At 38.3% G+C, this 13,472-nt stretch overlaps 1 protein-coding gene and 1 pseudogene across 2 annotated transcripts in view; both read right to left on the bottom strand.

Moving 5' to 3' along the window:
- Nucleotides 1-5,002, bottom strand: part of C15H11orf65 (chromosome 15 C11orf65 homolog) — an 81,210-nt gene extending 76,208 nt beyond the window's left edge. For both annotated transcript variants that reach the window (XM_027979169.3, XM_027979170.3), the window contains exon 1: nucleotides 4,913-5,002. In XM_027979169.3, coding sequence (XP_027834970.1) covers nucleotides 4,913-4,993 — 81 coding nt within the window. In that variant the 5' untranslated portion in view covers nucleotides 4,994-5,002. The remainder of the gene's footprint in view (nucleotides 1-4,912) is intronic.
- Nucleotides 2,633-3,741, bottom strand: LOC114118344 (large ribosomal subunit protein uL30-like; annotated as a pseudogene).
- Nucleotides 5,003-13,472: the final 8,470 nt, after the last annotated feature.

Genomic DNA, 13,472 nt, shown 5'->3' on the forward strand with positions numbered 1-13,472 from the left:
TCAGCCCAGCATTTCTCATGATGTACTCTGCATATAAGTTAAATAAGCAGGACGACCATATACAGCCTTCACAGATGGCAAGGTTGAACGTCAACATTCTAGGAATCAGCAAACTAAAATGGACTGGAATGGGTGAATTTAACTCAGATGACCATTATATCTACTACTGTGGGCAGGAATCCCTCAGAAGAAATGGAGTAGCCATCATGGTCAACAGAAGAGTCTGAAATGCGGTACTTGGATGCAATCTCAAAAACGACAGAATGATCTCTGTTTGTCTCCAAGGCAAACCATTCAATATTACAGTTATCCAAGTCTGTGCTCCAATCAGTAATGCTGAAGAAGCTGAAGTTGAACGGTTTTATGAAGACCTACAAGACCTTTTAGAACTAACACCCCCAAAAGATATCCTTTTCATTATAGGGGACTGGAATGCAAAAGTAGGAAGTCAAGAAACACCTGGAGAACAGGCAAATTTGGCCTTGGAATGCGGAATGAAGCAGGGCAAAGACTCATAGAGTTTTGCCAAGAAAATGCACTGGTCATAGCAAACACCCTCTTCCAACAACACAAGAGAAGACTCTACACCTGGACATCACCAGATGGTCAACACCGAAATCAGACTGATTATATTCTATGCAACCAAAGATGGAGAAGCTCTATACAGTCAAGAAAAATAAGACCAGGAGCTGACTGTGGCTCAGATCATGAACTCCTTATTATCAAATTCAGGCTTAAATTGAAGAAAGTAGGGAAAACCGCTAGACCATTCAGGTATGACCTAAATCAAACCCCTTATGATTATACAGTGGAAGTGAGAAATAGATTTAAGGGCCTAGATCTGATAGATAGAGTGCCTGATGAACTATGGAATGAGGTTCGTGACATTGTACAGGAGACAGGGATCAAGACCATCTCCATGGAAAAGAAATGCAAAAAAGCAAAATGGCTGTCTGGGGAGGCCTTACAAATAGCTGTGAAAAGAAGAGAGGTGAAAAGCAAAGGAGAAAAGGAAAGAGATAAGCATCTGAATGGAGAGTTCCAAAGAATAGCAAGAAGAGATAAGAAAGCCTTCTTCAGTGATCAATGCAAAGAAATAGAGGCAAACAACAGAATGGGAAAGACTAGAGATCTCTTCAAGAAAATTAGAGATACCAATGGAACATTTCATGCAAAGATGGGCTCGATAAAGGACAGAAATGGTATAGACCTAACAGAAGCAGAAGATATTAAGAAGAGGTGGCAAGAATACACAGAAGAACTGTACAAAAAAGAGCTTCACGACCCAGATAATCATGATGATGTGATCACTAATCTAGAGCCAGACATCTTGGAATGTGAAGTCAAGTGGGCCTTAGAAAGCATCACTATGAACAAAGCTAGTGGAGGTGATGGCATTCCGTTTGAGCTATTTCAAATCCTGAAAGATGATGCTGTGAAAGTGCTGCACTCAGTATGCCAGCAAATCTGGAAAACTCAGCAGTGGCCACAGGACTGGAAAAGGTCCGTTTTCATTCCAATCCCAAAGAAAGGCAATGCCAAAGAATGCTCAAACTACCGCACAATTGCACTCATCTCACATGCTAGTAAAGTAATGCTCAAAATTCTCCAAGCCAGGCTTCAGCAATACGTGAACCGTGAACTCCCTGATGTTCAAGCTGGGTTTAGAAAAGGCAGAGGAACCAGAGATCAAATTGCCAACATCCACTGGATCATGGAAAAAGCAAGAGAGTTCCAGAAAAACATCTATTTCTGCTTTATTGACTATGCCAAAGCCTTTGACTGTGTGGATCACAATAAACTGTGGAAAATTCTGAAAGAGATGGCAATACCAGACCACCTGACCTGTCTCTTGAGAAACCTATATGCAGGTCAGGAAGCAACAGTTAGATCTGGACATGGACAAGTAAGAGAAACTGGCAAGGTCAGAGTCTGAGAGTGCAAGGCTTCTTCACATAAAATGCCCGGGTCCTTGAGAAGGATCTGCAAGTACTCTAAACTTCCAAGAGAGAACTGGAGTATATGCATGTTTTCCTAGGGAAAGGGTCCATCCCTTCTCATAGAGACAAGAGTAGGTTAAACTTCTGAGGTAGAGAACAGCACTAAGCCAGTTGCAGGCAAGAATGAGGAAGCCATCAGATACACCACCTAGAGCCAGCCATATCTGAGAGCTTGCCAAGCTGTCACTGAAGTTAGAACATGGACTCACAGCAGAGACAGTCAAGCATTGTTTTTCTGCACTTCTTTCTAACTGTACTTCAAGTTCTCTTGAAAGCAAGGCCCTGGGCTTGGTCTACTGCTATCTTGTATTCATTCTTGGATATTAATTCACCAACATTAAACCCCAGGATAGAAGATGTGATAAGACAAGACTCCCTCCCCTACAGAGTCTTTCGCTGGTTTCAGTGGTGGACAGTGATCATCACAGAAAACACACAGGAACTTTTCCCTGGAACTGAGGTGGGATGAATAGTGCCTGCTGTGAATATTATCATCTTTTCCCTTGACCCTTGACCTCCAGTTTCTGAAGATATAGCAGAAAATAATCTTCCTTGAAGATAAAGGGTAACAAATTCATAAAACAAAAACAGTCTTCCAATGCCCTGCGTTTTTCAGATATTCTGGGTTTAGTTCAGCTGCCAGATAAACTGATTGATGCATTCATCTTGATAGCCAGGTGAGCCCACTTGGTAGTGTGATAGGCCACTGAGAGCTGGAAAGGGCACTGGAACCCCGATATCACCTGAAAATCTTCTCCTGGGAAGACAGTTTCATGAATGAGCTCTTGCAAGCAAATGACAGCAAACTTCCCCAGGTGCTCCTCAATCACTGTGTCAGAGAGATGACTTTATTCTTGACTTTGGCTTGTCTGTGTTTCAGGATGAGCTCCTGAACAGGCTTCAGATCTGGAAATCCCTAGGTCACCTGGGCTTCCTTGGTGGCTCAGATGGTAAAGAGTCCAGCTACAATGTGGTAGACCTGGGTTTGATCCCTGGGTTGGGAAGATACCCTGGAGGAGGGCATGGCAACCCACTCCAGTATTCTTGCCTGAAGAATCCCCATGGACAGAGGAGCCTGGTGGGCTACCATCCATGGGGTCACAAAGTTGGACACAACTGAGTGACTCAGCACACAGCACAGGTCACATAAGTTTCCACTACACAAAGTTTTTTCATGGTTTAAGGGGTTACTTTCATAAAGATACCACTGAAAATATTCTGCAGATGAAGTCTTGCAATGGTCCTCTGCACCAGTAAATTCACCCCATTAATCCTTTGGGTGCATACAACAAAGACCACGGAATGTTTATCTGGCACTTCCAAGCTGTGAGGTTTCACTTCTAGTCATTAGAAACACACTCTGTCATGCAGTTCATGCCAGGAATTATGTAGGAAACATTCTAGTTGCTTTTACTTGAGCTCTTTTTCTTTCCTTTGCTCTTCCCTTTGCAAAAGCTCCTCCTTTGCCTGGGTGACTCTGAGGGCCTGATAAGCCTTCCTCTTTTTCAGGACATTTTCTGGAACCAAAGGGATCTTTCCTTCTCGGCTCTTGCTATACCATCTTCCCAACACTTCAGGCTGCTCAGGGTTTGTTTCTTCTTATGCCCAACAGTTAATATCCATCTACCAGCAGATAGTTGACTAATAAGAAATATCTACCCGCCTGCAGCTTTCAGTCTTGAAGTGACATTGGAGACAATTGGAATAACTGTTACATGTACAGACTTTCAATTAGCCTCATTGTCGATAGCCATTTTCCTTTTAGTCCTTTAGAATTACTAAATCCTAGTGTTTCAATGACAAACAGGCTATCTCATTAGTGCCTCTTTAAGTGTGTCTAGGTAAATCTTCTACATAGATATGTCCAATAAAATACTACCATTTATTTTTGGTTTTCCAGACATGAGATAGAATTCCTTATTTGCTCATGAACTCCCTTCTCTCTGTTATGGGTGAACATTCACTATATTGTCACTTAGTTTGGATTCTAGAGGGATAGAAAGTGAAAATGTGTGCTCAGTCTACCATTTTATTAAAACACACACACACTTGTTTATATACAAGCCTTTTCTACTGAATCTCTTTAAATTCAAGGATGTATTTTAAAGAGCCTAGTACAGTGTCAGGAATGTAATAAGTGTTCAAAGGTATGTGGCTGATTGGATTTGAATGTGGAAGAGAACAAATTACAAATGACAGAAAAGCTTAGGCCTAGATAACAAGCATGCTGTTAGACACCAACAAAGGAATCATAGATTTTAAAGAAAATTTTTTTTAGCATTGGAAATCAATTGTTATGCCCTAGTATAGGCAAATAATGGAAACTATTTTTCAAGACATCATTAACTGTTATGAAATTATTTTTGTGGGCTAGAAACAGACTTACCACTTTACACACAGAGTATTGATACTGTTCTAGAGAGAAGAGAATTCATTTTACCTCTTGGCTCTCACCTAATCCAGTAAATCAACTCGGAATATTCCTTATTGGATAAGAAGACCACAGAGCATACTGTAACACAGCAAGAAACTACATTAATCCAGATATGCATTATGTTCTCAAGAGTAGGTACTCAATAAATATTTAATGAGTGAATGTATCCCTAACACTTGCTTGCAAACCTGATTCCAGAGTCAAGAAATGAAGTTTTCAGATGTGAAAATCAAATAAGTGACGAGTTCATCATAGTGGCCATTATCAAAGTACCTGACCTAGATCAGAAACTCAGTAAATATTTGTGAGGCTAATAAGATACTTACTGTTAATGTTTTTAAACTTTAAAAAAGTCTACTTATCAAGCAAATGCTGGTGTACAACTCTAATATAGTAATACCTAAAGCCATTGAATTTTATAAACAGTTGAACTATATATCAATTATATCTCAATAAAGCTGCAAAAAAAGAAACTCACAAGGAAACTTTTCCAGGCCTTCTGAATGACTCTGGCAGCTCTGTCTTTCCTTTCAAATTCTGATTCTTGTTTCAAAGCCATGTGAAAGTCCTAAAATAAAATAAACAAAGGAGTATATTTTAAATTACTTTATATACTCCATCATGAAACTGTCACTAGAACTACATGAAAATCAAATAGAAAGTACCAAGGAAATACTGAAAATGATATTTGGCATCAAAATAACTAAAATAAACATTAAAATTGACACCTTTAACTGATAGCCTCTGTTCCAATTTGCTTTTTATTGAAGTATAGTTTATTTACAATATTATTTTTTTTCATTATTTTTAAAGATTATACTCCATGTAATGTTACAGAATAATGGCTATATTTCCCTGTGCTATAAAATATATCCTTGTTGCTTTTCTACTTTATACATAGTAATTTGTATATCTTAACCCCCTACCCCTATTTGTTCCTTCCCTTTTCCCACTCTTCACTGGTAACCATTAGATTGCTCTCTGTATCTGTAGGTGTGTTTCAGTTTTGTTATATACATCATTTGTTTTAGTTTTTAGATTCAGCATATAAGTGATAATATAGAGTATTTGTCTTTGTCTGACCTTTTCACTAAGCATAATAATCTCTAAGTCCATTCACATTGCAAATGGCAGAATTTGTCCTTTTTTATAGCCAATATTCCACCATATAAATATATATACATACCACATCTTTATCCATTTATCTGTTGATGGACATGTAGGTTGATTCACTATCATGGCAATTATAAATAACACTTCTAAAAATAGTGGGGTGCATACATCTTTTTGAATTCTTATTTTCATTTTCTTTGAAAATGAAACTCAGCAGTGGAATTATTAGATCATATAATAGTTCTATTTTTAGTTTTTTGAGGAACCTCCATACTGTTTTTCACATTAGCTGCACCAATTTACATTCCCACCAACAGTGTATGAGGGTTCCCTTTTCTTCACATCCTCACAAACATTTGTTACTTGTAGACTTTTTGATGCTATCTGGCATCTGGTCTCATCACTTCATGGGAAATAGATGGGGAAACAGTGGAAACAGTGTCAGACTTTCATTTTTGGGCTCCAAAATCACTGCAGATGGTGATTGCAGCCATGAAATTAAAAGATGCTTACTCCTCGGAAGGAAAGTTATGACCAACCTCGACAGCATATTAAAAAGCAGAAATATTCCTTTGCCAACAAAGGTCCATCTAGTCGAGGCTATGGTTTTTCTAGTGGTCATGTATGGATGTGAGAGTTGGACTGTGAAGAAAGCTAAGCACAGAAGAATTGATGCTTTTGAACTGTGGTGTTGGAGAAGACTCTTGAGAGTCCCTTGGACTGCAAGGAGATCCAACCAGTCCACCCTAAAGACCAGTCCTGGGTGTTCATTGGAAGGACTGATGCTGAAGCTGAAACTCCAATACTTTGGCCACCTCATGCGAAGAGTTGACTCACTGGAAAAGACCCTGATACTGGGAGGGATTGGGGGCAGGAGGAGAAGGGGATGACAGAGGATGAGATGGCTGGATGGCATCACCGACTCGATGCACATGAGTTTAAGTGAACTCCGGGAGTTGCTGATGGACAGGGAGGCCTGATGTGCTGTGATTCATGGGGTTGCAATTAGTCGGACAAGACTGAGTAACTGAATTGAACTGAACTGATCCTGACAGATGTGAGATAATATCTCATAGTTTTGATTTGCATCTCTCTGATGATTACCAATGTTGATCATCTTTTCATGTGCCTGTTAGCCACCTGTCTGTCTTCTAAATGTCTATTCAGGTCTTCTGCCCATATTTTAAATTGGATTATTTGTTTTTAGATATTAAGTAGTATGAGTTATTTACCTATTTTGAATATTACTGCTATTGTTTATACCATTTGTAAATATTTTCTCCCATTCTGCAGGTTGTCTTTTAGTTTTGTTGATGGTTTCTTTTTTTTCTTTTTTCTTTCTTTTTTTTTTTTTTTTTTTTTGCTGTGCAAAAGCTTTACGTTTAATTATGGCCTATTTGGGTTTTGGGTTTTTTTTTTTTTTTTGCTTTTATTTCTTTTGCCTTAGAAGAATGATCCAAGAAAATATTGTTATAATTTTTTCTTCATTGTGTATTCTTGCCTCCTTTGTTGTAAATTAACTGATGATAGATGTGTGGGTTTAATTCTGGGCTCTCTATTCTTTCCCATTGATCCATATGTCTGTTTTTGTGCCATTACCAAACTTACAAGGACTGTATGGTATTATCTGAGGTCTGGAGGTTATGCCTTCAGCTTTGTTCTTTTTTCTCAGGATTGTTTTCAGAATTCAGGATCTTTTGTGGTTCCATTTAAAATTTATTTTAACTTTTTATCTTGAAGTATAGTTGATTAATGATGTTGTGTTAGTTCTAGGTGTACAACAATGTGATTGAATTATACATATACATATATCTATTCTTTTTCAAATATTTTTCCCATTTAGATTGTTATAAAATATTGAGCACAGTTCTTGGTGCTATACAATAGGTCCTTGTGGGTTACCTATTTAAAATATAGTAATGTGTACATGTCAATAAACTCACTAATTATCCCTCCTCCACCATCCTTTCCCTCTGGTAACCATAAGTTCATTCTCTAAGTTTATGGATCTGTTTCTGTTTTGTGAATAAGTTCATTTGCATCATTTTTTTTTTAGATTCCACATATAAGCAAAATCATCCAATATTAGTCTTTCTCTGTCTGACCTACTTTACTCAGTATGACCTACTTCACTCTAGGTCCATCCATGTTGCTTGCAAATGGCATTAGTTCATTCTTTTTCATGGCTGAGTAATATTCCACTGTGTATATGTACCACATCTTCTTTATCCATTCACCTGTTGAGGGAACATTTCTGTTGCTTTCATGTCTTTGATATTGTAAAGAGTGCTGCTGTAAACACTGGGGTGCATTAATCCTTTTGGTTATATGTTTTTATCTGGATGTATGCCCAGGAGTGGGATTGCAGGATCATGTTAGCTCTATTTTTAGTTTTTGAAGAAACTTCAATACTGTTCTCAAAAGAAGCTCATCAGTTTACATTCCCACCAACAGTATAAGAGGGTTCTCTTCTATCCACACCCTCTCCCACATTTATTGTTTCTGTTTTTTTTTTTTTTAATGATAGCAGTTCTGACCGGTGTGAGGTGATATATCATTGTAGTTTTGATGTGCATTTCTCTAAGTAATGTTGAACATCTTTTCATGTGCTTCATGGCTATAGGTATGTATTCTTTGGAGAAATGTCTAGGTCTTCTGCCCATTTTTTGATTGGATTGTTTGTTTTTATGACATTAAGCTCCATGGACTATTTGTAAATTTTGAGACTAAGCCCTTGTTAGCCCATCATTAGCAAATATTTTTTCCCATTCTATAGGTTGCCTTTTTGTTTTGTTTATCATTTCCTTTGATGTACAACAGCTTCTGAGTTTAATTAGTCCTATTTATTTTTGGTTTTATTTCCATTACACTGGGAGACAGAAAAAATTTTGCTGCAATTTATCTCAGAATGTTCTGTTTAGGTTTTCCTCTAAGACTGTTATAGTGTCTGGTCTATATTTAGGGCCTATATATTTATATATTTATTATATACATATATAAACATTATATTTATATAGATATATAACATATAAATATTTATATTATTTATATATTTAGTGTCTATATATAGTGTCTGCATATATTTAGTATATTATAGGGTCTAGATTTTTAATCCATTTTTAGTGTATGGTGTTACACTAGAGGAAGTTCTAATTTCATTTATTTTTTTACATGTAACTGTCCAATTTTCCCAGGGCCATTTATTGCAGAGACTATCTTTCCTTCATTGCATATTCTTGCCTCCTTTGTTGAGGATTAAGTGATCATAGGTGTGTGGGCTTATTTCTAGACTTTCTATCCTGTTCCATTAATCTCGATTTCTATTTTTGGCCAGTATCAAAAATGATTGGATGACAACAGCATTGTAGAGTCTGAAGTCAAGGAGCCTTATTCCTCCAGCTCTGTTTTTCTTTCTCAACATTGCTTTCACTATTCAGGGTCTTTTGTGTCTTCATAAAAATTTTAAGATTTTTTTTTGTCCCAGTTCTGTGAAAAATGCCATTGATAATTTTATATGGATTCCCTGAATCATTAAATTTCCTTGGGCAGTATAGTAATTTGGACAATACTGACTCTTCCAATCCAAGAGGATGGTTTATCTTTCCATCTATTTTGTCATCTTTGATTTCTTTCTTTGGTGTCACAGTTTTGGGAGTAAGGGCCTGTTGTCTCCTTAGGTAGGTTTATTCTTAGGCATTTTACTCTTTTTGTTGCAATGGTAAATGGGATTGTTTGCTTAATTTCTCTTTCATTTTAGTGTATAGCAATGCAACAGATTTTTTGTATTAATTTTGTAACCTGAAACTTTACCAAATTCACTGATGAGCTCTCACAGTTTTTGATAGTGTCTTTAGGATTTTCTATATATCATATCATGTCATCTGCAAAGTGTGACAGTTTAACTTTTTCTTTTCCAATCTGCATTTCCTTTATTTCTTTTTCTTCTATGATTGCCATAGCTAGGACTTCCAAAACTATGCTGAATAAAGTGGCAAGAGTGGGCTGTTCCTGACCTTAGAGGAAATTCTTTCAGCTTTTCATCATTAAGGATGATGCTAGCTGTAGGTTTATTGTATATGACCTTCACTGTATTGAGGTAGGTTTCCTCATGCCAACTTTCTCAGTTCAGTTCAGTCACTCGGTCCTGAGCGACAACTCTTTGTGATGCCATAGATTGTAGCACACCAGTTTTCCCTGTCCATCACCAACTCCCAGAGGTTGCTCAAATTCATGTGCTTTGAATCAGTGATGCCATCCAATCATCTCATCATCTGTCGATGCTTCTCCTCTTGCCTTCAATCTTTTTCAGTATCAGGGTCTTTTCCAGTGAGTCAGTTCTCCCCCTCAGGTGGCCAAAGTATTGGAGTTTCAGCTTCAGCATCAGTCCTCCCAATGAATATTCAGGACTGGTTTCATTTAGGATTGACTGGTTGGATCTCCTTGCAGTCCAAGGGTCTTTCAAGAGTCTTCTCCAACACCAAGTTCAAAAGCATCAAATATTCAATGCTAAGCCTTTTTTATGGTCCATACATGAAACTGGAAAAACCATGACTTTGACTATATGGACCTTCATCAGCAAAGTAATGTCTCTGCTTTTTAATATGCTGTCTAGGTTGGTTATGGCTTTTTTTCCAAGGATCAAGAGTCTTTTCATTTCATGGCTTTTTGCCATAAGGGTAGCATCATCTTCATATCTCAGGAATTTTGAAAAATCCATGACTCTCAACAGTCTACTCCAAAAACAAAGTTCAAAAGCATCAATTCTTTGGCACTTAGCTTTCTTTACAGTCCAGCTCTCACATCCATACATGACTACTGGAAAAACCATAGCTTTGACTAGATGGACCTTTGTTGGTAAAGTAATGTCTCTGCTTTTTAATATACTGTCTAGGTTGATCATTGCTTTTCTTCCAAGAAGCAAGCATTTTTAAATTTCATGGCTGCAGTCACCATGTGCAGTGATTTGGAACCCAAGAAAAAAAGTCTGTCACTGTTTCCATTGTTTCCCCATCTATTTGCCATGGAGTGATGCGACTGGATACCATGATCTTGGTTTTCTGAACGCTGAATTTTAAGTCAGCTTTTTCACTCTCCTCTTTCTCTTTCATCAAGAGGCTCTTTAGTTCTTCTTCGCTTTCTGCCATAAGGTGGTGTCATCTGAATATAGAGTTTACTGATATTTCCCTGGCAATCTTGATTCCAGCTTGTGCTTCATCCAGCCTGGCATTTCACATAATGTACTCTGCATATAAGTTAAATAAGCAGGGCGACAATATACAGCCTTGATATTCTCCTTTCCCAATTTGGAAACAGTCCGTTGTTCAATGTCTGGTTCTAACTATTGCTTCTTACCGATTTCTTATGAGGCAAGTAAGGTGGTCTGGTATTCTTGTCTCTTGAAGAGTTTTTGACAATTTGTTGTGATCCACACAGTCAAAGGCTTTGGTGCAGACAATATGGCAGAAGTAGATGTTTTTCTGGAACTTTCTTGCTTTTTTAATAATCCAGTGGGTGTTGGCAATATGATCTCTGGTTCCTCTGCCTTTTCTAAATCCAGTTTGAACATCTGGAAGTTCATGGTTCATGTATTGTTGAAGCCTGGCTTGGAGAAGTTTGAGCATCACTTTGCTAGTGTGTGAGAGGAGTGCAACTGTGTGGTAGTTTGAACATTCTTGGGCATTGCCTTTCTTTGGGATTGGAATGAAAACTGACCTTTTCCTGTCCTGTGGCCACTGCTGAGTTTTCCAAATTTGCTGGCATATTGAGTGCAGCACTTTCACATTATCATCTTTCAGGATTGGAAATAGCTCAACTGGAATTCCATCACTTCCACTAGCTTTGTTTGTAGTGATGCTTCCCAAGGCCCATTTGACTTCACATTCCTGGATGTCTGGCTCTAGGTGGGTGATCACATCATCATGGTTATCTGGGTCATTAAGATCTTTTTTGTATAGTTCTTCTGTGTATTCTTGCCACCTCTTCTTAATATCTTCTGCTTCTGTTAGGTCCATACTGTTTCTGTCCTTATTGTGCCCATCTTTGCATGAAATGTTCCCTTGGTATCTCTAATTTTCTTGAAGAGATCTCTAGTCTTTCCCATTCTATTGTTTTCCTCTATTTCTTCCCACTGATCACTGAGGAAGGCTTTCTTATCTCTCCTTGCTATTCTTTGGAACTCTGCATTCAAATGGGTATATCTTTCCTTTTATCCTTTGCCTTTAGCTTCTCTTTCCAGCTATTTGTAAGGCTTCCTGAGACAACCATTCTGCACTTTCGCATTTCTTTTTCATGGGGATGGTCTTGATCACTGCCTCCTGTACAATATCATGGACCTCTGCCCATAGTTCTTCATGCACTCTATCAGATCTAATCCCTTGAATCTATTTGTCACTTCCACTGTATAACTGTCAGGTATTTGATTTAGGTCATACCTGAATGGTCTAGTGGTTTTCTCCACTTTCTTCAATGTAAGTCTGAATTTGGCAATAAGGAGTTCATGATCTGAGCCACAGTCAGCTCCTGGTCTTGTCTTTTCTGATTGTACAGAGCTTCTCCATCTTTAGCTGCAAAGAATATAATCAATCCGATTTCAGTATTGATCATCTGGTGAAGTCCATGTGTAAAGTCATCTCTTGTGTTGTTGGAAGAGGGTGTTTGCTATGACTGAGGCCAAACTTGCATGTTATTCTAGGTATCTGTCCACTTTCTACTTTTGCATTCCAATCCCCCATGATGAAAAGGACATCTTTTTTTGGTGTTAGTTCTAGAAGGTCTTGTATGTCTTCATAGAACTGTTCAACTTCAACTTCTTCAGCATTAGTGGTTGGGGCATAGACTTGGATTACTGTGTTATTGAATGGTTTGCCTTGGAAATGAAAAGAGATTATTCTGTCGTTTTTGAGACTGCACCTATATACTGCATTTCAAACTCTTGTTGACTATGAGGGCTACTCCATTTCTTCTAAGGGATTCTTGCCCGCAGTAGTAGATATAAAGGTCATCTGAGTTAAATTCACCCATTCCAGTAAATTTCAGTTCACTAATTCCTAGAATGTCAATACTCATTCTTGCCATCTCCTGTTTGCTACTTCCAATTTACCTTGATTCACGGACCTAACATTCCAGGTTCCTATGCAATATTCTTTTCTACAGTATTGGACTTTACTTCCATCACCAGTCCCATCCACAACTGGGCATTGCTTTTGCTTTGGATCTGTCTCTTCATTCTTTCTGGAGTTATTTCTCCACTCTTCTCCAGTAGCATATTGGGCACCTACTGACCAGGGAATTTCATCTTTCAGTGTCATATCTTTTTGCCTTTTTATACTCTTAATGAGTCCCAAGGCAAGAATACTGAAGTGGTTTGTTATTCTTTTCTCCAGTGGACCACATTTTTGTCAGAACTCTCCACCATGACCTGTCCATCTTGGGTGGCTCTACATGGCATGGCTCATAGTTTCACTAAGTTAGACAAAACTGTGGTCCATGTGATCAGTTTTCTGTGATTGTGGTTTTCATTCTGTCTACCCTCTGATGGATAAGGATAAGAGGCTATGGAAGCTTCCTGATGGCAGAGACTGACTGTGGGGGAAAATGGGTCTGGTTCTGATGGGCAGGGCCATGCTCAGTAAATATTTAATCCAATTTTCTGTTGATGGGTTGGGCTGCGTTCTCTCCCTGTTGTTTGACCTGAGACCAAACTATGGTGGAGGTAATGAAGATAATGGCGACCTCCTTCAAAAGGTCCCATGCATGCATTGCCACACTCAGTGCCCCCTACCCTATAGCAGGCCACCTCCAACCCATGCCTCCTCCGGAGACTCCTGGACACTCACAGGCAAGTGTGAGTCAGTCTCTTGTGGGGTCACTGCTCCTTTCTTTTATTTCTTCTAGGCCTTTGTTAAACATTTCTTGCATCTTCTTGA

This window comes from Ovis aries, chromosome 15 (genome assembly GCF_016772045.2).
Source record: "Ovis aries strain OAR_USU_Benz2616 breed Rambouillet chromosome 15, ARS-UI_Ramb_v3.0, whole genome shotgun sequence".
Classification (NCBI taxonomy): domain Eukaryota; kingdom Metazoa; phylum Chordata; class Mammalia; order Artiodactyla; family Bovidae; genus Ovis; species Ovis aries.